Here is a 20,866-nt window from a genome sequence, read left to right as displayed (position 1 = left end):
CATCCGAAAAGTTATCCATTGATGAAGTTGAGTCTGAAGTTGATGTTGCAATTACACGACTAGAGTTAATGATTCACAATATCCCACCATTATAGTCTTCAGTAGCTCGCTTTCAATAGCAAATATATATAAACTGTTGTAAATTGGTATTTTAACGTTTAGTCGCTTTCGAGACCTTTGTTGGGCAGAGTCCAATGCGTTGAATCCATAACAATGAGTGAGCCATTTGCGTTCAGTGTCTAATACAGCGAGTTTTCTCAGCTATACTCGCGACTATGAATGACTATGTTATTCACGAATCATCCCTATCCAAACGCAACACAATAGCCCTTAGGCTTGACCGTTAGGAGTTCCCACGGGAACACCCAATGCCTTGTAAATCTCAGCAACGTAGGCATAAACAGCCTCGTTGCCTGCAGAACCAAGCGACATCTTGTTCATCGCATAGGCAATGGTGATCCGACGATCAAGATCGTTGATGAGCATCGATCCACCCCAGCCGCCCCAGAAGCAGATCTTCCCTTCCGGGAACCAAGAATCCACCGGCGTGTTACCATTGCCCCTGAGACCCATGCCGATTCCGTAGCGAACGGGGAATCCCATGCACAGGTCGGGTCCGTACGTCTGCTCGTTGTAGATGAGGTCGATCGTCTTCTGAGACAAGAGTCTCTTGCTCTCATCCCCAATCGTAAGGTACTTGGACCAAATCGTCGCCAAAGCCTTGCTATTGCTGTGGCCGTTTGCCGCTGCAATCTCAGCCTTCTTCCACGGCTCAGTGTTTGCGAAGCTAGGATCCGGGAACGGATGGAGCATCTTGTGCGTCAGAGAGTCGGGGTCCTCATCTTGTTCAGGCATAATGTGGGCTGGAGGAGCCGGCGGGGGGATCAGCTCTGCCACCCGAGGCCAATCTTTCTCCTTTGCTCCGATTTGCATATCGGCACCAAGAGGCCCCGCGATTCTTTGAGAGACAAATTCCGTGAGAGTCAGTCCCGTCTTTCGGCGCACCAGCTCTCCGATCAAGTAGCCGTAGGTCCAGGCGTGATATCCAGACTTGGTACCAGGCTCCCAGCGAGCCGGTTGCTTTTCGAGCCTGGAAATGACCTCCTCGTACGAGTCGCACATCTGTTGGAGGGTAATGGGGTCCTCGAACGCCGCCACACCAGAGCTGTGGGACAGAAGATGGCGGACCTCGACATTCTCCTTGCCGTTGGCTGCGAACTCGGGCCAGTACTTTGAGACTTTGTCGTGGGGTGACACTTCGCCCTCGTTGATGAGAATAAGCCCTGCAAGCGCGCAAATGGTCTTTGTTGTGGAGAAGACGTTGACGATGGTATCCTTCTTCCAAGGGCGAGTGCGATTGGCGTCGGCGTAACCTCCCCACAAGTTCACGACGTCCTCACCGTCGATGGTGACAGTGAGACATGCACCAAGCTCGACTCCAGATCCCAAAAGTTCGCTGAACTTATCGCGAACGCCCTGGAACTTGGGCTCGCATGTTCCGTGCGTCTCTGCCATGTTTCGTACGACGATTGTATTGGTTTCGATGTTGATAATTGCGGTGTGTCGTGTATCGTCAAGAAAGTCCAAGAAGCCAAGTAAACTAGTTTCAGAGTGTGCGATATAAAGAGGCGCTATGAGAGAGAACGGACTTATATATGAGGAACATTACTCATGGTCACATTGCGGAGTTGTTTGCCGTTGCCATTGATAGAAAGCTCATGAGTGATCGACAAGTCGTCGCGAACTGCGGAGGATTCTGCGGGAACGTGGAGCGGACTTGTTGAGCATTCGGTCTCCCACTTGCCCCTCCTTAGCGACGTTTCATTCCGTATGGGCCCGTGGATGATGGTTGGCGAGTTCTCTTTAGGACCGTGGGGATCGGAAGACGGACCATGCTCAATTGATGTTCTGCGTCCGGTCTTGCTCCAACGACTGTGACGAGTGTATCCATGTCAACTAACTAGGGCCATGTTAGGCATTACGGCCGATGCAACACCCTCTGAAGAATCCAGAATTTGGTGAGGGCCGAGGTCTATACGAAAGTTCCTATGTCGTTGTCCAACAAGTACAGGACTGATGGCCTGTGGGGGGTTTCTTCGTCATGTTTCTAAGGTATAGGCTGTCAATTGAACTCTTGTGCTCAACAATCAGGTTCTCAGTAAGGCAACAATTTGGTTGCGAAGCGACTGAACATCAGTTGGCAAGTACAAACTAGGAGTTGACAATAGTTGCCAGATCGGTTCAACTTGGTGCACTCTCCAATAACAATCAGTCAGCCTACCTAGTAAGTGATGTGGAGTGAGGGGCTTCTGCAACACTCGCTTCCATGTGTTCTGTTGTGGCCTCAACTTGGTAGAAGACCGAAATCGAATAGTGAGAGAGCAGTGCTGGAGTCTATGTCAATTGCCCGTTACCCATGAATTCTGGGTTGCGCCAGATGATAGTCAAGAACAATGCTTAACTCAGCAGGCCTCTGGCTTGGCTGGAGTCTATGCACTTAAACCAGTAATGAGCGATCCAATCCCGGCATACATAGTGGACAGCAGTTCGCCGATCATTCTTGTCAATCAGGGGACCATCGCCGTCGAGACGATTGAAGCTGCGGGGGTCGCACCCTGATAGTTCTTGGTCACGCAGAGAAAGTTTATCCCAGACTCGCAGTGTGATCGAAAATTTCTCATGGTTTACACAACCGTGACAGTAGGTTTTGGAGGAAGGGCCAGCGGGCGAACACCGTGTGATTGAAACACCTATTCCGATGCACCGGAACTCGAGACGGGATGATTCTGGGCGTTGTATTGAGAGGCTGTTTAGCGAACGATAGTGGTCAGACTTTCCCGAACACGGGCCCCTGAACCCACCAGAAACTTGGCACCTCGAAACCTCTCCTTTATCAGACGCAAATTTTCAACTGCAAAGCCTTCGTAGAGAGGCGGAGTGCCTCTTAAGAGCTTAAGAGACCGGAAGACAGGTCAACTGGGAATGCGCATAGAAACATCACTTGTCTGTCAAGACGACGCAAGTCGATCAACAAACTGTGGTTGGAAGGTTTGTAAATGTCCAATTGGCTGAAAGTTTCCGCATAGTTTGGATCGCAGTTTCGCGTTTCATGGCGTCGAAATTTCCAGAGGACCGGAACAGCTAAAGAAAAGTTGCAATTACCGAGCTGCTAAGCGCCGGGGCCTATCTCTTGTCTTTTCACGGACGATTTATCGAGGAGTCCATCGCCCCGTTTCGCCGAATATCTCGCCGATCGGATACAAGCAAAAAGAGAGGATCCCCGTAGCATCTTAGTGGTGGCTTTTTCCTTTATCCCGGCCGTTTGCCCCTTTTACCACGTGGTTCTTCGCTTTCTCGTGTTTCTTATTAACCCACGCAGCGAAAGTTGTATGGCGAATGCCAATTGCTAGAAACCTGGGGCGTTTTGCTGTTGGTTCTGTTTATTTCCTCTCTTTCTGATAGCGAACCCAAGTTCGTTGTGTACATTTCTGAGCCGTCATATTTGCATCTTTTCCCTCATTAGCGCAGTAACCATGAGCTCCGGCCTGGTCCCGCGGGACGGGATACGCGACGAGCAAGACCCCATGCTAGGCGTCAGATCGCCGTCGGAGACTGATGTGGAGGATCGCCTGCTTCCCGACTCAGCCGACTACAGCGAGAAGGGCCACTACCGACGCCATGCGGGCCACAAGAAGACGTTTCGATGGATCATGGTGCTCACTTGCGTGTCCATCCTGACACTTATTCCCTTCATTTTTGCCCAATTCTTCAATGTACAGACGAAGGACCGGCCGGCGGAACCGGCTCACGATGAGGACAACCATGAAGAAAGCCCGCCGCCGCCGCCGCCACCACCACCACCACCATCGGCGGACCCAGTGCCGGAACTGACGACGACGATAACGCCAACAACCACTTCGTCCCTTGTCCCTACACAAACACCTCAATTGGAGCTGACGCCTGATCAGCAGTTCAATCTGCAGACAGGATTCCAGGTGTCGAACGTGACGTCGATGCGGGAGTATGTGTTCAACATCACGCGACAGCAGCACTCACCCGACGGATTTGAGAAGTCAATGATCCTCGTCAACGGACAATCTCCCGGCCCTCTCATTGAGGCAAACACGGGAGACACCATCCGTGTCACGGTGCACAACCAGATGTTGAAGGAGAGTACCACGATTCACTGGCACGGCATTGACCAGAGAAAGTCGGTCTGGATGGACGGTGTCTTTGGCGTCAGCCAGTGTGCCATTCCTGCCGGCGAGAGCTTTACTTACGAATTCAATGTCACTGACCAGCGGGGCACGTTCTGGTGGCACGCTCATGTTTCAGTCCAAGTCACTGACGGACTCTTTGGGCCATTGGTAAGATTTCTCTCACACTAATTCATGAGACATCGTTGGTGAAGCTTTGGCCTGTGAGCGCTTGACGATCGATACTAACATATTCTCTTCCAACGTAGATCATCCATGACCCGGATGAAAAGATCCCCCCTGTCGATGATGACAAGATCGTGATGGTCGGAGACCTTTTTCATGAGTATGGGGGTACTGTGAGTTGACTCAGTCACTCTTTCTCTCATTTTGTACTCACAGGTTTCTAGCTCCTCACTCAGTACCTAAGCGCCAATCCACCTTGGGCCCCTAAGAAGCCCGGCAGGGAGCCTCCTCCTGACAATGTCATCATCAACGGCAAGAACACGTTTAACTGCTCCAGTATTGAAGGCCATGATGCAAACAAGGCCAAGTCAGGCGAGGACCACAACGGCCATAACATGGAGAACATGGGAAGCCACAACACGCCGAGAGATGGTGCGCCTCCTCCCAAGTGCACATGGGGTTCCCTCTTCAATACGCGGGTTAAGAGCGGCTCAACAGCTCGTCTGCGTCTCATCAACCACGGCACATCCACCCCGATTTTTGTCACGGTTGACGATCACCCTCTGCAAATCGTCGAGATTGACGGCGTCGAGGTTGCTCCGATCGCCACATCCCGTGTGTACATGAACCCCGGTCAACGCTACTCCGTCCTCGTCCATGCCAACCAGACTGCCGGAAACTACCTGATTCGTGCCGACGCTGCGGTTCGGTGCTTCCATATGTCTCACAAGAACCATAAGGCGGGCATGATGCACGGCACACCTTTCGGGGCCACCGCGATCCTATCGTATGACGAGACGGACCTTGGCGTTCCGCCGATTGGCAAGGCGTGGGATCTTAACGCCAACTCTAACCCTGGTGTAGGCAAGGAGCCGTGGGGAGACAGGTGCGAGGACTTGCCGCACAACCTTCCCAAACCTGTTAGAAGCAGGCCGGCCTACGACGTTGGCGACAGGAACTATCATTACTTCACGTTCAAGCAGGAGCGCGTCAACGATGTCGTTCGCACACATGTCAATGATGTGAGTTGAAAGAAGTTCTTGGCTGATTTGACAAAGAGCAGCATGCTGACAGCGGCTAGACTCTGTATACACCTTTGACCGACGATGCCTCGCTATGGAAGGTCATGCAGCAGGACATTACACCAGAGAACCTGAACTCGCCTCGGCCGAAACTAGACTTCGGAAAGGATCAATTCGTCTTGGTGTCCCGGGATGACAAAGCTGCCCAAATTGTAGTTAACTCAGACGCTATGATGGTTCATCCTTGGCATTTGCAGTAAGTTGCTTCGCGACCATCACCTCTGAATCCATGACTGACCGTTTATCTAGTGGTATTTATTCACAAACTTGTTTGTAATCTTCGTCAACGTGCTAAACTGTAGATAGGCCAGAACTTCCAAGTCATTGGTTGGGGCAACGGCCTGTTCGGAGCCAGCAAGACTACATGGAACTTTGACAACCCAATGCGCCGTGACACGATCACAATTCCAGGATACTCACACCTGGTAATCCGCATAACAGCAGACAACCCGGGTGTTTGGGCTTTCCATTGCCATTATCTGTGGCACGCTGAAGGTCGGTCATCCACTTACTTTCCCAGGGCCCAAAATATGGATTAACACTGCCGCAGCTGGTATGTTTGTGTCCATTGCTCAGCGAATGGGCGAGCTCGCGAGCATGTTGGGCACATTGGACGCCAACGGTGATGCCGGTGCCATCAAGAAGAAATTCTGCCCTATGGCCAAGGCACAATCTGGTGCTCCTCTCGCACAGCCCGTTAAGACTGGGGCACCTAAACCGCCTCGGACCCTTTGATGTATGTAAATTAGATTGGGTGCGATAAGAGCTGTTGATAGAAGTAAATACATGAGCACACATTCAGAGACTGGATGTACCGAACTCGATGCACTTGTGTAGTTGTTGAGGTTTTGAAAGGTTATCTTCCAACGTAACGATGATTTTACCAACCTAAGATAGCTTCATTGAAATGGCGGCCCCCTCGTAGGTCGTCGGCGCCGGCAGAGCCGCATGACATTTGCCATTTGTGACTAATCAGTAATCGTTCCGACAGTCATCAAAAACGCAATTCCAGAAGAGGAAGGCCACTCAGAATGAGCACTTTTCAATTTATCAGATATGATGGCATTTGGTTAGCGAAAAGCTACCGGAAGAAGTTGACCTGAACTTTACTGGGTGGGCATGTGTATTACAATAACCAAAAACATGACAGAATAGCCGCCGCTACTGAAGTTCGGCATGTCGCTGGATCGATCGTGAAGCAAAGGACTCCCCCGCATCTAGAAATCACGTATGCCGATGGAACCTTTGCATTTACTCCAGGGTGCAGCGCCCGTCCTACCATCCGGAGCTCTGCGGTCTTGTACCGAGCACCGAGATTCGGGTGTGACAATGGACTGGTTTCTGCGGGATGCTACATGGCAATTTCCCAGCCGGGGTGAACAATGTTATGCTAAACTTTCTGGGTTGATTAGCGCAAATCTTCAACAGAGTCGGCCACGTCGGACGAACATTAGTTCCTAGGATTAAGGTTGCCTGGCACTCTAATTGAGTGTTGGTAGACTGCCGCAAGTTGCGGAGTCTCTAGCCAATCAAAATAATGATAAACCCCTGGGTTACATTATCTCAAGCTTTCTTATCCCGGCCCTAAGGTCGCAAAGGGTAGGTCGCTAACAGATACACGTGCAGATGAACGGTGTTCCTGGGTCTGGTCACTGCATGTCGGCTTCGCTTATTTGCGAGATCGCCAGGTACGAGAAGTTTACTGGCACAGTTGCGAGACCTCAGGGGCTAGATCCCGCCGGTATGGTGCCACGGTATTGTTCCTTCCGCCCCTGACATGGGGAAGCAATTCACCGTCCGTAGAAGCCATGTCGCATCGGGGTATATAGAGCTGTCCGGTTGGCATGTGGAATGCAACGACGTCCTGCTCTCCAGCGTCAAGATCTCATCAATACGCCAAGGACTCAACTCCGGATTGAGTTGACATTACCGCAGCAATGGCAAAGACTTCTCTCACCCTCCTCTTGGGCGCCCTCTTCGCGGGGGCCGCCTACGGTGCTGAGCTTCGCAAGACGTACATCGTCCAGATGAAGCACACCGGGGCCTCCGGTCTCCGACGCAGAGATCTGTTCGACTCTTCCCTGATCTCCGTTTCCGCCGATCCTGCCAACGTGCTCTACCACTATGAGAACACGGTCAACGGGTACGCCGCCAAGATCACAGATGGCCAAGCTGACGCCTTGAGAGACCGGGACGACGTCGTCTCCGTCACTCTTGACAAGGCCTACCGCCTACACACCAGCAGGACTCCGAACTTTCTAGGCATCGACGACGCCTCGCTCCTTGGGCGCGGGCTCGACGTCGGCAGCTACCTGGACGAGAGAGACGAATACAACGGCACCAACCCAGAGTCCAACCTCATTGTCGGCATTTTCGACACGGGCGTCTGGCCCGAGAACCCCAGCTACAAGGATGACGGCATGCCGCCCATCCCTGCCAACTGGAAGGGCGAGTGCGAAATCAGTGACGACTTCCCGGCCACCAGCTGCAACAAGAAGCTCGTTGGCGCGAGGGCCTTTTACAAAGGATACGTCGCCGCCGTCACCAACGGCACGGGCTCCTTCAACTGGACTGGAGAGTATCAGTCCCCTAGAGACGATGACGGACACGGCACACACACTTCGTCCACCTCAGCCGGAGCCGCTGTGCCGAACGCCAGCCTTTTTGGCCAAGCATCCGGCACGGCTCGCGGTATGGCTGAATTTGCTCGTGTCGCCATGTACAAGGTCTGCTGGAAGGAGGGCTGCTTCAACTCTGACATCCTCGCGGCTATGGATAAGGCCATTGAGGATGGCGTCAACGTCATGTCTCTTTCTCTCGGCCCCGATCAGCCCTCCTTCAGTGAGGACGATGGTTCAGCACTCGGTGCGTTCGCTGCCGTCCAGAAGGGTATCTTTGTCGCCATGTCTGCCGGCAACTCCGGCCCGGGAGCAGGCACTGTTGCCAACCTTGTAAGTATCTCTCGCCTCCCTTCTCCTTTCTCGCTTTGCTCCATAGGTGTGATATGTTAACACTTTCGTAGGCCCCCTGGGCTCTGACCGTTGCCGCAAGCACGCTTGACCGTGACTTCCCTGCTCATGTTACCCTCGGCAACGGTAAGAACTACACCGGCTTCTCTCTCTACAGCAACGGTTCCGTCACCGACATCACGCCTCTTCAGGCTGGCGAGGTCCTCCCTCTCGTCCACGCAAGCCAGGCGGGCAAGGGCAACGTCACCAATGCCAACCTATGCCTGGCAGACAGCCTTGACCCCGCCAAGGTTGCTGGCAAGGTCGTCGTCTGCGTTCGCGGAAACAACGGCAGAACCGAAAAGGGCGGCGTCGTCAGGGCCGCCGGTGGTCGCGGCATGGTCCTCGTGAATCCACCCGCCAACGGTGACGAGCTGATTGCCGACGCCCACATCCTGCCTGCCCTGCACCTCACTGCCTCAGATGGAGCCGAGGTGGAGGCCTACGCAAAGACCGGCAACGGCACGGCTATTTTGGACTTTGAGGGCACTAGACTCGGAGTCCCGGCTCCGCTTATGGCGGCTTTCAGCTCGCGCGGCCCCAACTACATCGTCCCGCAGCTCTTGAAGCCGGATATCACGGTACGTTACGAGCAACAACATGAAGTTTTCAGAGAGGCTTTGTCAAATTGTCAATAGACTAACACATTGACAGGGACCTGGTGTTTCCATCCTAGCAGCCTGGGCCGGCACTGGACCTACCGGTCTCGATATTGATACCCGCAAGGTCGACCAGAATGTCATCTCAGGTACGAGCATGTCGTGCCCTCACCTGAGCGGCCTGGCAACCTGGCTCATGGCCCGCCGTCCGGAATGGAGCCCGGCCGCCATCCGCTCAGCCATGATGACAACCGCCTACACCAACACCAAGGGCGCCAAGACTCCCCTCCTAGACTCCTCCGACTCCAAGGCCGCGACCCCTTTCCTCTACGGAAACGGTCACGTCGACCCCGTCGCCGCCCTGAATCCGGGTCTCGTCTACGACATTGCACCCACCGACTACCTCCCCTGGCTCTGCGCCGTTAATTCAACCGTTGCCTTCACGACTGCCATCACCAGAAGCAACTTCACCTGCGCGTCCAACCAGACCTACAGCGTCTACGACCTCAACTACCCCTCCTTCTCTGCCCTATACGATAGCGCCGCCGCCGCCTCCGGTGGATCGTACACCGCCACCTTCAAACGCACCGTGACCAACGTCGGAGGTGCTGGCACGTACAAGGCCACCATTTCGCTCAACGATGCTGACTTGGTCAAGGCTTCTGTGACGCCCGAGACTCTTACTTTTGAGGCGGCTGGAGAGAAGAAGACGTTTGAGCTGACTGTCACGATGAGCTCCCCGCCCACCGCGGACGCTACTTCCTGGGGCAGACTCGTGTGGTCTGACGGAACCCACGTTGTGGGCAGCGCACTGTCGTTTGTGTGGGGCATTCCGGCTCCAGATGCCGCTTAATTCCTGTAGACGTGAGACATTGTCATCGCGCCGTTGCAGAACCTTCGTCGAAGCTTCTTTGGCTTTCTTTGTTTGTATGTTTCCTTTGAAATGGAAGAAGTAGCCTTGTGGGCGGCTGAGTTGTCTTTTCAAATTGCTTCGGGGCCTTTTGGGAAAAGCGAGAAAAGCGGGAAGATTGCTCGCGGGGCTTTGTAGAGCCGCATTCAGGCACAATGCCTGTAGCTAAACTCAATTCATTTTGTTAATCTCAAACCGAAACTCCTGCATTGTTGACATGATCTGGTAATCAGCACTTTGTGATTTCTTTTCCTGTAGGTTGGCAATGGAATTCCGCCAAATCGTCAGGCACACGAGCCAAAGTCCCGTATCTTGGCCAAATCAAGTGTGACCGTGTTGCTTGGTAGGGTCAGCACTAGATCATGTACGCCTTGGCGCTAGCGGTATTTGGAGGATCAACTTCAGTATTGTGAAGGCTGTCAACGGAGCGAAGGATTCGCGGGATCAGCTATGGACAAATGACGGATTGGCAAAAGGAACGAACCATCAAGGGTAAGATGGACATATCAACCGCCCGATACGAGCACCGACTTACACGCTAACTACGCGTGGCTTGCGACCCCTGCGTGGGCTTACTGGTGATGCAATCGCAACCAATAAAAAAGCTCTGCCTTACTCACTCTCTTGATATCGTGACCAAGCTTTGCGAGAAAAAAGCCAAAAACGAGTTATTTAACACTAAACCAGGTACTTTGGGCTTTAGCTAATGCGCCAGAGGCTCTTCGCCGAGTCTCTAGTTTGAAATTGGATCTTTGTTCAAAACCCGCAAACACGGCGGTCTTGTCCACTCATAATCACTCCGCTTCTCAATTAAGTTTTCTTGACACGGAAAATCGGAAAGGTTGTCTTCGTAAACTTCTGGAACCCATCCCGGGTAACCCTGGCCCCAGTTTCCACCCCCGGTGCGGCCGTGCCGCAGCCCGGTGGTGACATGTCATGTAAATGACGATCAGCCCCCTTGGGCAACTCGGGGTGCCTGGACGATCTATATTTACTTTCCGAAGGACGAACTTCCCACGTTTTTGGGTCGTTTATCTGAACTTGTGTTCCCCCGACGGCATGTCCACTTTGTCTCTGAAAGCTGAAAGACAAACCATACCACACATCAAAAGAATCGGCCATGCACGTCTCACTCAGCCGCTCGCTGCAGCTGCTGACGTTTTTCACGGGTTTCAGCTCCGCGGCGACGATAACAACGACGCCCACGACCTCCGTTGAAGTTGACCTTGTCTTCCCGCGCAATGGCAGCACTTACAAGCCCGTCTGGCCTTTCCCCTTCGTCTTCGCCGTTCAAAACGCCTCGAAGCTCTGGCCAGAGTCTGACGAAAAGAACTTTTACAACTTTTGGGTGAAGTGGGATCTCACGGGGTACACCGATATCAACGATGCGGACACGGGGCAGCTCTTCAGCTCGGGCGTCTGGCAAACCGAGGCCAAGAACAAAACCACTGACACATATACCATCATCGACGCTTCCCGGAGAGACCTGGTCAACGCGACGCAGCGGGAGTTCCGCTTACGATACACGGCGACTATGTTCAGCGCCTGCCCAAAGAACGTCACTGGCGAGGGCCCGTCATCAAAAGTCTACGATGTCTCGTACAACGGCACCGCCTTCTTCACAACCGACCCCAACGGACAGATCCCCTCTCTCGTCGACACGACTTCCTGCCCCGACTTTGTCGGCAGTTTCCAAATCACAGGCAATAGCCACGACTACGGCGACATCTGCCCCGTGGTTTCGGACAAGGAGCCCGCGTCTGAGGCGTGTAAAATCAAGATGGACGCGGCTTTGGAGACGCAGGTCAAGGCGGCGATGCTCACTCGTGCAAATTGCCAGAACGGGACCTGGCCTGACCCCGAGGGGAAGCTTTCAGCGTTGTCTTGCAATGCAGTCAAGACCAGTGATGCGGGTGCCAAGTTGCTCGGCGGTCTTGTCACCAAGTCCTCGGCGCTCGTGTTGATCTTGGCCGCATCTTGGGCAATAGTCTGAGGGTCCGGCGTTGCCCCACACACACTTACACATTCTACCTGGGCTGAAGTACCGTCATTAAGTGTGGCGACTGTTCAGCTTGGCGACAGCGTTGTTTTTAGCCAACCTTTGGCATTTCTAAAGTTCAAATTCTTTTTCTTATTTTGTATATATTGGAATAGCGGTTGGGCTAAGAGATACCATCCTAGAAAGTGGGAGTTTTGGAGTTGTTTATACGCGAAATGAGCCGTTCGCTGTTAGCGGTTGTATTATTTGTCTTTAGGCTTCCGTAAAATCGACTTCCCTTCACTATGTACATATACATCCATATTGTTTCGAAGAGGATTTAGTTGGAGTCTACTTCATTTAGAATAACAACCAAAGACTATGTCGAATCCCTGTTCCGTTGAAATCTCACAAAATACCACGAAAGCTTCGCAAACATGTTTCATCTTCTCTCACTCGACTGAACAACAGATTATTGAATTCGGTCTCCTGCCTGGTCGTGGAAAGTGGCATTCATGATCCTCAGGTGGGTAATAATTACGAGACATTTCTGAATCGAAAATCTCGTACACGATCTTGAGGTCTGAGGCTAAATGGAACCCCATACATTGAACTGGAGACATCCAAGGTAACCAAGAAACTACAACCCGGCGAAGCAACGCGTCTTAGAGTGATATAAATGAACTTCTCCGCAATGTCTCATATTTTCGAGCTCTATACTCAACACCGGTTGATCTCCTTTTAGATCGGGAAGTCGGGCCTAGACCTACTCCGTTAGTGAGAAGGAGTGACGAACTACCTGTCGAGGCGAATCAAATTGAATCTGAGTGGTCCAATGTTCCACGACATATTTGACAAGATCGTAAGCACTCCACACGGGTACTATCATGACGTGACCCAGCAGAGCTAAAGCTTTTTGGCAAGGGTGTAAGCAATCGCATTATTATGTCGGAGATGCAATTTACCAACGGGAGCGACTTTGTGATTCGCACTTTAACACAAAATATCGGATTCTTGACAAGAGCTAGGGCAGCGAGTAGCAAGACAATAAGCCAAGAACGTGCAGTCCTTTTGATTTGATCCACCTCTACATTTCTTCCTGAATATGGGCGATTCCACCTCTTCACCTCGATCAGTAATTCTTTAGTCATCTTAGCCGTCACTTTGTTCTAGTCAGATTTGACATCACTTATGTTCGCTTTTAAACAAGGCAGAGCCGCATGTGTATTTAGGGCGTAAACATTCAATAATTTCGCCTTAAAGTGGCAAAGGTAAGCATGCGGTTCATTCAGCGCCGCAGACAGTCTTTCTCTAGATAACAAAAAGATATTCAAATCACTCGAGCTGCTTAGCACATCTTCAATCAGGCTCATAGTGCATAGCGACTAATCTAGTGAGCACCGTATCAGATACCTTAAGGTATGTATCAATTATAGTTGCGGCCCTTTCAACGGCGAACGTCAAGTCCAAGGGTTATGGTCGGTGCCTCAGATGTGACTATCAAAGTTTTTGTTAACTTGGAGCCTTGGTGTTATATATTGCAGCATTAAGTTTATAGCTAGTATAGACGTGCTAGTCCAACTGTTGGCCATGAGATCTACCCCAAATCTCAAGCTTATTACAACGGTTTTTGTCCAGATAAAGCGTGATAGTACACATACGTGTGGAAAGCCGCGTTCCTGAGGTCCTTCCGCACCTGCATCAGCAGTATTTCGACCTCCTCTGGAGTCCATCCCAGCCCTCTCGTCAGAGGCCCCATCGTGATAGCTTGTAGTCCATCATACAGAACCGCCTGAGAATACAAGCCAATGGTTTTAAGGTTGTCATCTTTGGGCCACCTACCCAAAGGCACCTTCTTCACATTGTGAACTTGTGTCACGAACCCACCAGCTTTGAGACGTTCCGGGTTGGTCTCTGATGCGTAGAGCTCGAAGCCGAACTTGCCAAGACCTTCTTCGATGAGGCTTGTCATCCTGGCCGGGGCGTATTCAGGCGTCATCGTGTCATCGTCGCAGGCGAATCTCCATCTCAGCTCTTGCAGCTCGATCCAGCCACCCGGTTTCAACACCCTGCTATAGTGAGCATTGCTCTCCCTACCATGTATTTTTGTGAAACTCACCTGTATGCCTGACGCAAAAGCCTGGGCCAGTCCTTGATGAAAGGCGCCATGTGCCGCAGGTGGATAAAATCAATCGAGTTGTCCGAGTACAACCAATCTGCCTCAGCATCATCGACCAAGAACTTGACGTTCGGCGGCACAAATCCGGGTTGGATAGGGCTCAAATCAATGCCGGTAATGTGTGCTTCCGGATAGTTGTCACCCACTTTTACATCTCGTCAGCCAATACCGTTCCGAAATCAATTGACAAGTCTCTTTACGCACTGTCGATAGCCCAGATGCCAGTACCGGTACCAATGTCAAGAACCTTTTGAGGGTTCTCTAAAGGCGCGCTATGCAGACCCCCATCGCAGATGTGAACTACCAAAGCGTGCTTCATATCCTCGCGATCCTGTTCGGGTTCATCATTTGGACATAGGTAACGGCCTTGCTTGAACTTGTGGTAGCGGCGCTTGTTCTCCCATTCATAGTCACGAACGCTTGAAGACAGCGAAGTCGAGGCATTGGACCTACTATCGCCACCACTCTCGTAGCCATCAGTGGATGGGTCCGGGTCTTCTTCAGCTACAATTGGTGCTGTAGCAGCTGGTGACGATACAGCAGCCGGCGATGCCGATGCAACTGGTGCTACTGGTGCAGCAGCATTCTCTTTATCTGCAGTCGTCGGTGAAACTCTAAAGACTGCTTCTGGAGCGACTGCCTCGCTGGCAAGCTCTTCTGCCATGTTGCGGGTTGTAGATAAGGGGTTCAGTGAGTCTGTTCAGGATGTCTCGTCCAACACATGGGATATTGTAGTGAGGGGAAATATTCTGCATGCAGAACCAACAGACATACCTGGAACATTATCGCCCCATTTTTGTCGTTCGATAACTTCGATTGGGTCTCCCTACTGGGGCTCACATCAGAGCAAGGATCATGGCCAATGCCGTGCATCCAGCGGGCATGGGGATGACATTGAACCCACCAGACCAAATGGAGCTCATCGGGCAAACGTTGTGAGAAGTTGGTAAATCAATCCATCTTACGGATACGTGTGGGAGCAATTCTCTCAGAAACTAGGCCTGCTATGCAAACCTTTACTTGAAATGTCTATTGAAGCTGAGTGTGACGATAATTATAAACCTGATTTCCCACTCGCACCATGGGTATCTATAATTACTCCCCCTTTGCTCAAACTTTCATGTCCACTCCCACCGTCATCATTTGCGACATCGAGACTCGGCTCAGAATCACGTTCACTGAGTCGAGTAAAGGGCCGCTCATCCTCGGCACCGCTGCCGCCACCAAGGCCTTTCCGCATCGCCCCAGTACCGGAGCCTCCTAGATAACTGCTTCCATTTGCCGTGCTGGGTTTCGTACGGTCATTGAGTATGTATTGTCCGCCAGAGTTCTGACCACTCCGCTTGATCGAAGATTTCAGTCTGCCGTTGAGCGCGAGGTTGAGGATCGGTTTTAGGCATGGGAGACAGGCTAGTTCTCAGCAAGTGTGTCAGCTGAATTCCATTGTAAAGTTTTGGGCTGGCCGTGAGACGAGAGGACCTACCGCAGATGATAGCTGTGTTGGCTTCGACATTAGTCCAGATAATGGTGTCGATGAAATTCCACGTAATGTCCGGTGACGTAAGGTCAACTGAAAGAATTACATTCAACCGGGCCATGGAGACGACGGTAACGCTGTTCGTTTTTTGTCAGCAGCTGTTGCTTCTCCTGAAGATATCAAATTGCAGACTGCCGATTCACTCACAAAGTGCCGAGCGCAAAAATACCCGCAAGGGCAAACTTCTGTGCTTTGTGCAGCTGTAGCTTCCACACATAGGGGATAGGTAATAGCACAACTAGTGCATCCGTTATAATATTGGGAATAGAGTTTCCCTTGAAGAACATCTTGACATCTACACTGCATGTGTATTGACCAGACGACAGGGGGTTGACTGCGTCGTAGCGGGCCCAGAAGGCATGAACAGGGAGACATTGAAAGATCGTAACAAGAATCTGCCAGCTTTGTCAGTGAAGTTCGGAGAGATTTTCAGGCCGAGCTCGCTCTCGGAGTCGAGATTTTCCAACATACAACAGCGATAAACCAAGCTAAGACGATGCCAGCCATAGCCCAGATGTAATATCTGATGCTTTTACGGGCATTGAATATTCGCCAATAGAGCGCCAATGTCGACCACTTGACTGTTGATAGAGTCACCGTGTACGCTACTTCTGATACGAAAAGACCAATTGCCCACGCTCTTGTCGCTGAAGTTGGTGCTACCCAAATGTGTTTACCAGTACCATTTGGTATCACTACAAAACATTCAGATGATTAGTACTGGTATGCAATCAAATTTGGGCTCTTGATAATTGAACTGGGGCCTGGGACTTCATGGAGTTGACTTACTGTATCCTATGCTTATGAAAACGTGCACAGCTGCTGCGGTCTAAAGTTGAACTGTCAGCGAACATGCACTGTCTCCTCGTGCACTTTATCGTCAAGTAAAGTTGGAAAATCAAAAGGCCACGGCTTTTTGTTGCATACCAAGGAAACAGTGATCAGCCAATCCTCCAACCAAAGCTTATTGGATTGTATTCGTCGGGCAAGAAACCGAAGCACAACCGCGATGGCAGCGAGTGCCCATGTGCAACTGAGAGCACCAATGATGCTGGCCACTCTGGACTCGCTGAGATCTATGCCATCCGGAACTGGCAAAGAGGCCATCTTGCCTCCGGCTCTGTGAAGAATTCCGTGTCTGAGTTGGAAAAGAAAGAACAGACATTTGTCAGGTTAGACTTTCACACTTTTTTTTTGTATTGGGTGCCCGAGCCAGACAATAGTCATGTTTATGTGTGACCAGCCGGAAACCGAGACTTGCCGTTCCATGCTGGCCAATAACTCGGTTCGATTCATAATAGGAAGATGCAACAGAACTAGGCTCTTGGCCCTGGTTCTTGCGCCCGGGAACTGGGGCCGCCAGGTACAAAATCGAGATTGATTTTTCCACGATCCGGGCACAACCTGGGACCACCGACTACCTATTACACCATCCGTTGGAACATCAACCCACCGGCCCACATAACGACTGGTTGGTGTTCGTCTTGCTTGTCAAGTATCACCAATTGGACATGAAGGGAATTGTGACAAGGACCCTAAGAGTTGGTCGTAGTGCAAAAAAATGGCATGTTTTGGGCGGTCCTGGAAATGTCACTGTAGCTTGCTTGAGTCGTGCGATATCCACACCAAGTCACCAACCAACACAAGCAAGCTAAGACTTACCAGGTGCCCTAGCTCGAATCCCACGAAATAGGGCCCATCTGGACGTAAATGCGCCCCAATATCGCCGGTCTCTGGTTCATATCCCGCATACTGAAGAAAGCAACAGGGGATGAACACCTTCCAAATTCAATTACCGGCCCAATAGAATAATAAGTAACATGGTGTTCCCCTGATCAAGGTCTCTTACCCGATCAAGCTTCCTCATCTCAGTTCTCCCTCTCACTCACCACCAAGTTCAGCCAGATCCTCTTCAACCTAAGTCAACTCCTCGAGACGGCAACCATCACCGACGCAATGAGTTATCGTACGCCTCCCACTTTTCTTCTGGTACCGGGCGCCTGGCATCGACCATGGTCTTTCGACCTTTTACGCGATGACCTCCACGGCCGGGGGTTCAGTACTGAAACGGTTACATTGGCCGGCGTGGGTAGCACCGATGCGAACGTGGGATTGGAGCAAGATACGGCAGCCGTCCGCACCGAGCTGCAGAAACTCGTCGACGACGGGCGTGAGGTTGTCGTGGTTGCGCATTCCTATGGCGGTGTCCCTACTGCGAACGCAGTAGAGGGTTTGAACTACAAGGATCGAGTTGCGCAGAGCAAGACGGGCGGCGTTCTCATGGTCGTGTACATGGCCTCTTTTGCCATTGGTGCCGGGTCAGCTCTTTCCGACGGCGCGGGCTCAGTGCCTTGGTGGGACGTCAAGGTGGGACAACCCTCACATGCAGGCTCCGGAAAGTTAGCGACACTAGCTCATCACTCTCGCTTTGTAGGACGGCTTCATCTCACCTCTCGATCCGATCTCCGTATTTTACGCCGATGTCGAGCCCGCTCTCGCCGCCAAGGCCGTCGAGGCCCTACGTCCTCAGCCTTTCAAGACCTTCCAAGACAAGTCCGGCTTCGAACCCTGGAATGAAGGCTTTGAGATGGGCTACATCTTTGCTGAGAATGACCAGGCCATACCGCTTGATTTGCAGATCATGATGGCCTCTCAATTTTCTCCCAGCTCTTTCACGGCTAGCCTTTCGGCCAGCCACTCACCGTTCCTCAGTATGCCCAAGGACCTTGGGGATGCTCTGCAGCAAGCGGGCAAAACGGCTGTCGCAAAGACAGAGGGCTTGAGATAGTTTAGATAGTACACCTTGCAAGTCAAAAGTGATTAGTGACAGGATTCAATGTCGGATGCATCCAAGTAGCCGATGACTTCACGTGGGCTACAAGTTAGATGCCAGGAAGACTGTTTTGTCGATACTACCACACAGCAGACATTCATCTGGCAAGTCAACTTCACTACTTCTCAAGTGAAGGATGCAAAAAGAAGTTAGGTTTGCCCTCGGCCAAATTACAGCGCTAGATAAGCCTCGATTATACACGTGAATGGCACGGAACCCCATACGTTCCTAGGTTCCTGGCAGATCCGAGCCTTGAGCAATACCTTCATGTTGCTTATAAGGTACTGGGCAGTGACTTGTGCCATCTCACTTTCATCCTCATCTCCCCATTTGCCACTGTACCACAACTGTCGACTATCAGAGGTAGAGAATGCAGTCCATGGCTGTTTGCATCCGTCCCCTTCACCGGTGCTAGGTATACCACAGGTGAGATAGACATCGGTGTGGTCTTGTCCCAAGGTTATTCTAATCCGCAGGCTCGTTCTATATGACGCGTCCTTAGGTATTAGAAACTTCCTGTTTAGACTATCCCAACGATCTGGGGGAAAGCCCTCCACGACTCGCAATTTGAGATGCTCTTCGTGATTCTGTATTATCTTTAGATGCACATCAACTCTTCTAGTGACAGACTCTTGTATCTGCTTCTGAAAAGACGGTGTCACTCTAGAGATCACGCAGGCGTCCTTTTCTACCAACATGGTTCTGCGGGTGTCATCCAGTTCCACACGTGTGTGTCGATATTTTGCTCCTATAGGCAATGCCCTTGAAAATAGATTCGGACCGACTTTCCGAAGAAAGACATTGAATATCTCTAGGTTCTTGCAATCTGAAGAAGCAGCGTAGTCAAGCTTCATTCCCAGGCAGTTGATCTCCGGAACCTCGAAAAACCGACGCCGGCCGAATCGGATTCCGCGATTGGTCATGGAAAACTCTCGGCCGTCGAGCAACGTCCCTCGAATACGTGAGATGCTGTTGGATTCAGAAAACGCTTCTGGAGACTTGGCCAGCATGTCGCAGAAATAGAGGCCCGAAAGATCTCGCGGCATTTCTTCCTCCCTTGATAATTGTGTCGTCGATTCAGGTCGCAGCGGCGCGTGGCAAAATATGGAAATGTCGTTAGAACGCCGGATAATCTCCTCCTGTAGGCGTAGAAAAGCCCTGTCGCCCTCGCCATAGAGCATCGGCATATTGACGTCAAAGATTCCAATGAGGCAATAGGCAACATCCTCAATCCTCGTTGTAATTCGTCTCGATGCCCATGACATCCTGCGCGCCACCGGCTTCGACTCCAGGAGTGTGCAGTCCCCTAGCACGTCCGCGTCCACCCGCGTGATCCTAGAAATGGAGTCTCTGAAGTCTGATCTGTGTCCTCGGAAGTTCCATTTCTCGTCGTAGAATCGAAGAACCTTAGGCGCGATGAGTTCCTGGAGACACCAGCCGCGGGTGAACCATCTGCAGTCCTTTAGAGCGTCATCGGTAGACTCGCCGCCATCATCGGCCGCAGGCCAGTCCGAGAGGAAGGCGTAGCATACTTCGGCATCACGATACCAGCGGAACATGGAGTTGATTGCCTCGCCGAGCTCGGCACTACTCGTCTTGTCGATGCAGCAGGTGTCGACCCAAGCATACTCTATGCCGTTGGCCTTGGCTTCACGGCATGTTGCGAGGATCTTCTTATAGCCAGACTTTTCTGATGCCTTGTGATCTGGTGTTTCGCTAATCTGCGTGAGTTCATGGAAGCTGATCTCCTCATTTTCGATCCATGTATGCGAGAGGATAGCATAAGCTGGCGCGAGACTTGCGGTGAAGAGCTTCAGCTGGAGAGTATCCGTATCGATGAGCCGGATGGACATGCTGCGTGGTGAGTCTGCTGCCTTGAACTTTGGGGGCCTTTGCTTGAGATACTGTATTTATCGGGGAATTTTCCTGCCGAGGAGCAGCAGAGCGGTCCGGAAAGTATGCGGATCACGTACGATAATCAACGGTTATTCCGTTTGGGCCGGGTGCCTGACTTTAAGGACCTAGCTGAGTGTCGTGAATCCTAGTTCGTGCAGGTAACATGCATAATGCACCAATAGCATCGCTCGTCACGCTGCATCCAAGCCAATAGTCACTTACCATAATTGGCAACATAGTTGTTGTGTTCTCCATTCTTTCTAACTGTCACAGCTACTTGCTCTTTACTCGTCGGCAGGCTTGATATCGGAATGTGGGCCAGCAATTCAACATCAAACTTACACACCAAAACGATGCCAGGGTTTAACACTGAAAAATATTTGGAGCTGCGTATAAGTCATCAAATGTGACATGTAATCTTGAATTAGATGTATTGCGTAGTACTATCACTATACTAAATGC

The 20,866-nt window shown here is 51.5% G+C and overlaps 7 protein-coding genes across 7 annotated transcripts; 4 read left to right on the top strand and 3 right to left on the bottom strand.

Moving 5' to 3' along the window:
- Positions 1–330: 330 nt before the first annotated feature.
- Positions 331–1,515, bottom strand: N0V96_002105 (uncharacterized protein; the record flags this gene model as incomplete). Its single annotated transcript, XM_053187860.2, has 1 exon — positions 331–1,515. One exon carries the CDS (start codon positions 1,513–1,515, stop codon positions 331–333), a length of 1,185 nt encoding a protein of 394 aa, XP_053055364.2.
- Positions 1,516–3,533: 2,018 nt separating this feature from the next.
- On the top strand, positions 3,534–6,199 carry N0V96_002104 (uncharacterized protein; the record flags this gene model as incomplete). The annotated part of the gene is made up of 6 exons (XM_065756434.1): positions 3,534–4,367; positions 4,466–4,555; positions 4,607–5,404; positions 5,464–5,660; positions 5,714–5,733; positions 6,015–6,199. 6 exons carry the CDS (start codon positions 3,534–3,536, stop codon positions 6,197–6,199), a joined length of 2,124 nt encoding a protein of 707 aa, XP_065614803.1.
- Positions 6,200–7,401: 1,202 nt separating this feature from the next.
- Positions 7,402–9,924, top strand: N0V96_002103 (uncharacterized protein; the record flags this gene model as incomplete). Its single annotated transcript, XM_053187862.2, has 3 exons — positions 7,402–8,415; positions 8,487–9,053; positions 9,127–9,924. 3 exons carry the CDS (start codon positions 7,402–7,404, stop codon positions 9,922–9,924), a joined length of 2,379 nt encoding a protein of 792 aa, XP_053055366.2.
- Positions 9,925–11,101: 1,177 nt separating this feature from the next.
- On the top strand, positions 11,102–11,974 carry N0V96_002102 (uncharacterized protein; the record flags this gene model as incomplete). Its single annotated transcript, XM_053187863.1, has 1 exon — positions 11,102–11,974. One exon carries the CDS (start codon positions 11,102–11,104, stop codon positions 11,972–11,974), a length of 873 nt encoding a protein of 290 aa, XP_053055367.1.
- Positions 11,975–14,334: 2,360 nt separating this feature from the next.
- N0V96_002101 (uncharacterized protein) lies at positions 14,335–14,921 on the bottom strand (the record flags this gene model as incomplete). Its single annotated transcript, XM_053187864.2, has 2 exons — positions 14,335–14,790; positions 14,913–14,921. The coding sequence occupies 2 exons, from the start codon at positions 14,919–14,921 to the stop codon at positions 14,335–14,337; spliced, it is 465 nt and encodes a 154-aa protein (XP_053055368.2).
- A 2,710-nt stretch (positions 14,922–17,631) lies between these two features.
- Positions 17,632–18,463, top strand: N0V96_002100 (uncharacterized protein; the record flags this gene model as incomplete). Its single annotated transcript, XM_053187865.2, has 2 exons — positions 17,632–18,042; positions 18,110–18,463. The coding sequence occupies 2 exons, from the start codon at positions 17,632–17,634 to the stop codon at positions 18,461–18,463; spliced, it is 765 nt and encodes a 254-aa protein (XP_053055369.1).
- A 1,272-nt stretch (positions 18,464–19,735) lies between these two features.
- On the bottom strand, positions 19,736–20,659 carry N0V96_002099 (uncharacterized protein; the record flags this gene model as incomplete). The annotated part of the gene is made up of 3 exons (XM_053187866.2): positions 19,736–19,843; positions 19,915–20,412; positions 20,627–20,659. 3 exons carry the CDS (start codon positions 20,657–20,659, stop codon positions 19,736–19,738), a joined length of 639 nt encoding a protein of 212 aa, XP_053055370.2.
- Between the last annotated feature and the right edge of the window lie 207 nt (positions 20,660–20,866).

The sequence above is a fragment of the Colletotrichum fioriniae genome (genome assembly GCF_027942845.1).
Source record: "Colletotrichum fioriniae strain IMI 355084 chromosome Unknown scaffold_2, whole genome shotgun sequence".
Classification (NCBI taxonomy): Eukaryota; Fungi; Ascomycota; class Sordariomycetes; order Glomerellales; family Glomerellaceae; genus Colletotrichum; species Colletotrichum fioriniae.
The sequence above is the reverse complement of the archived record's forward strand: the minus strand, read 5'-3'. Positions and strand labels throughout refer to the sequence as shown.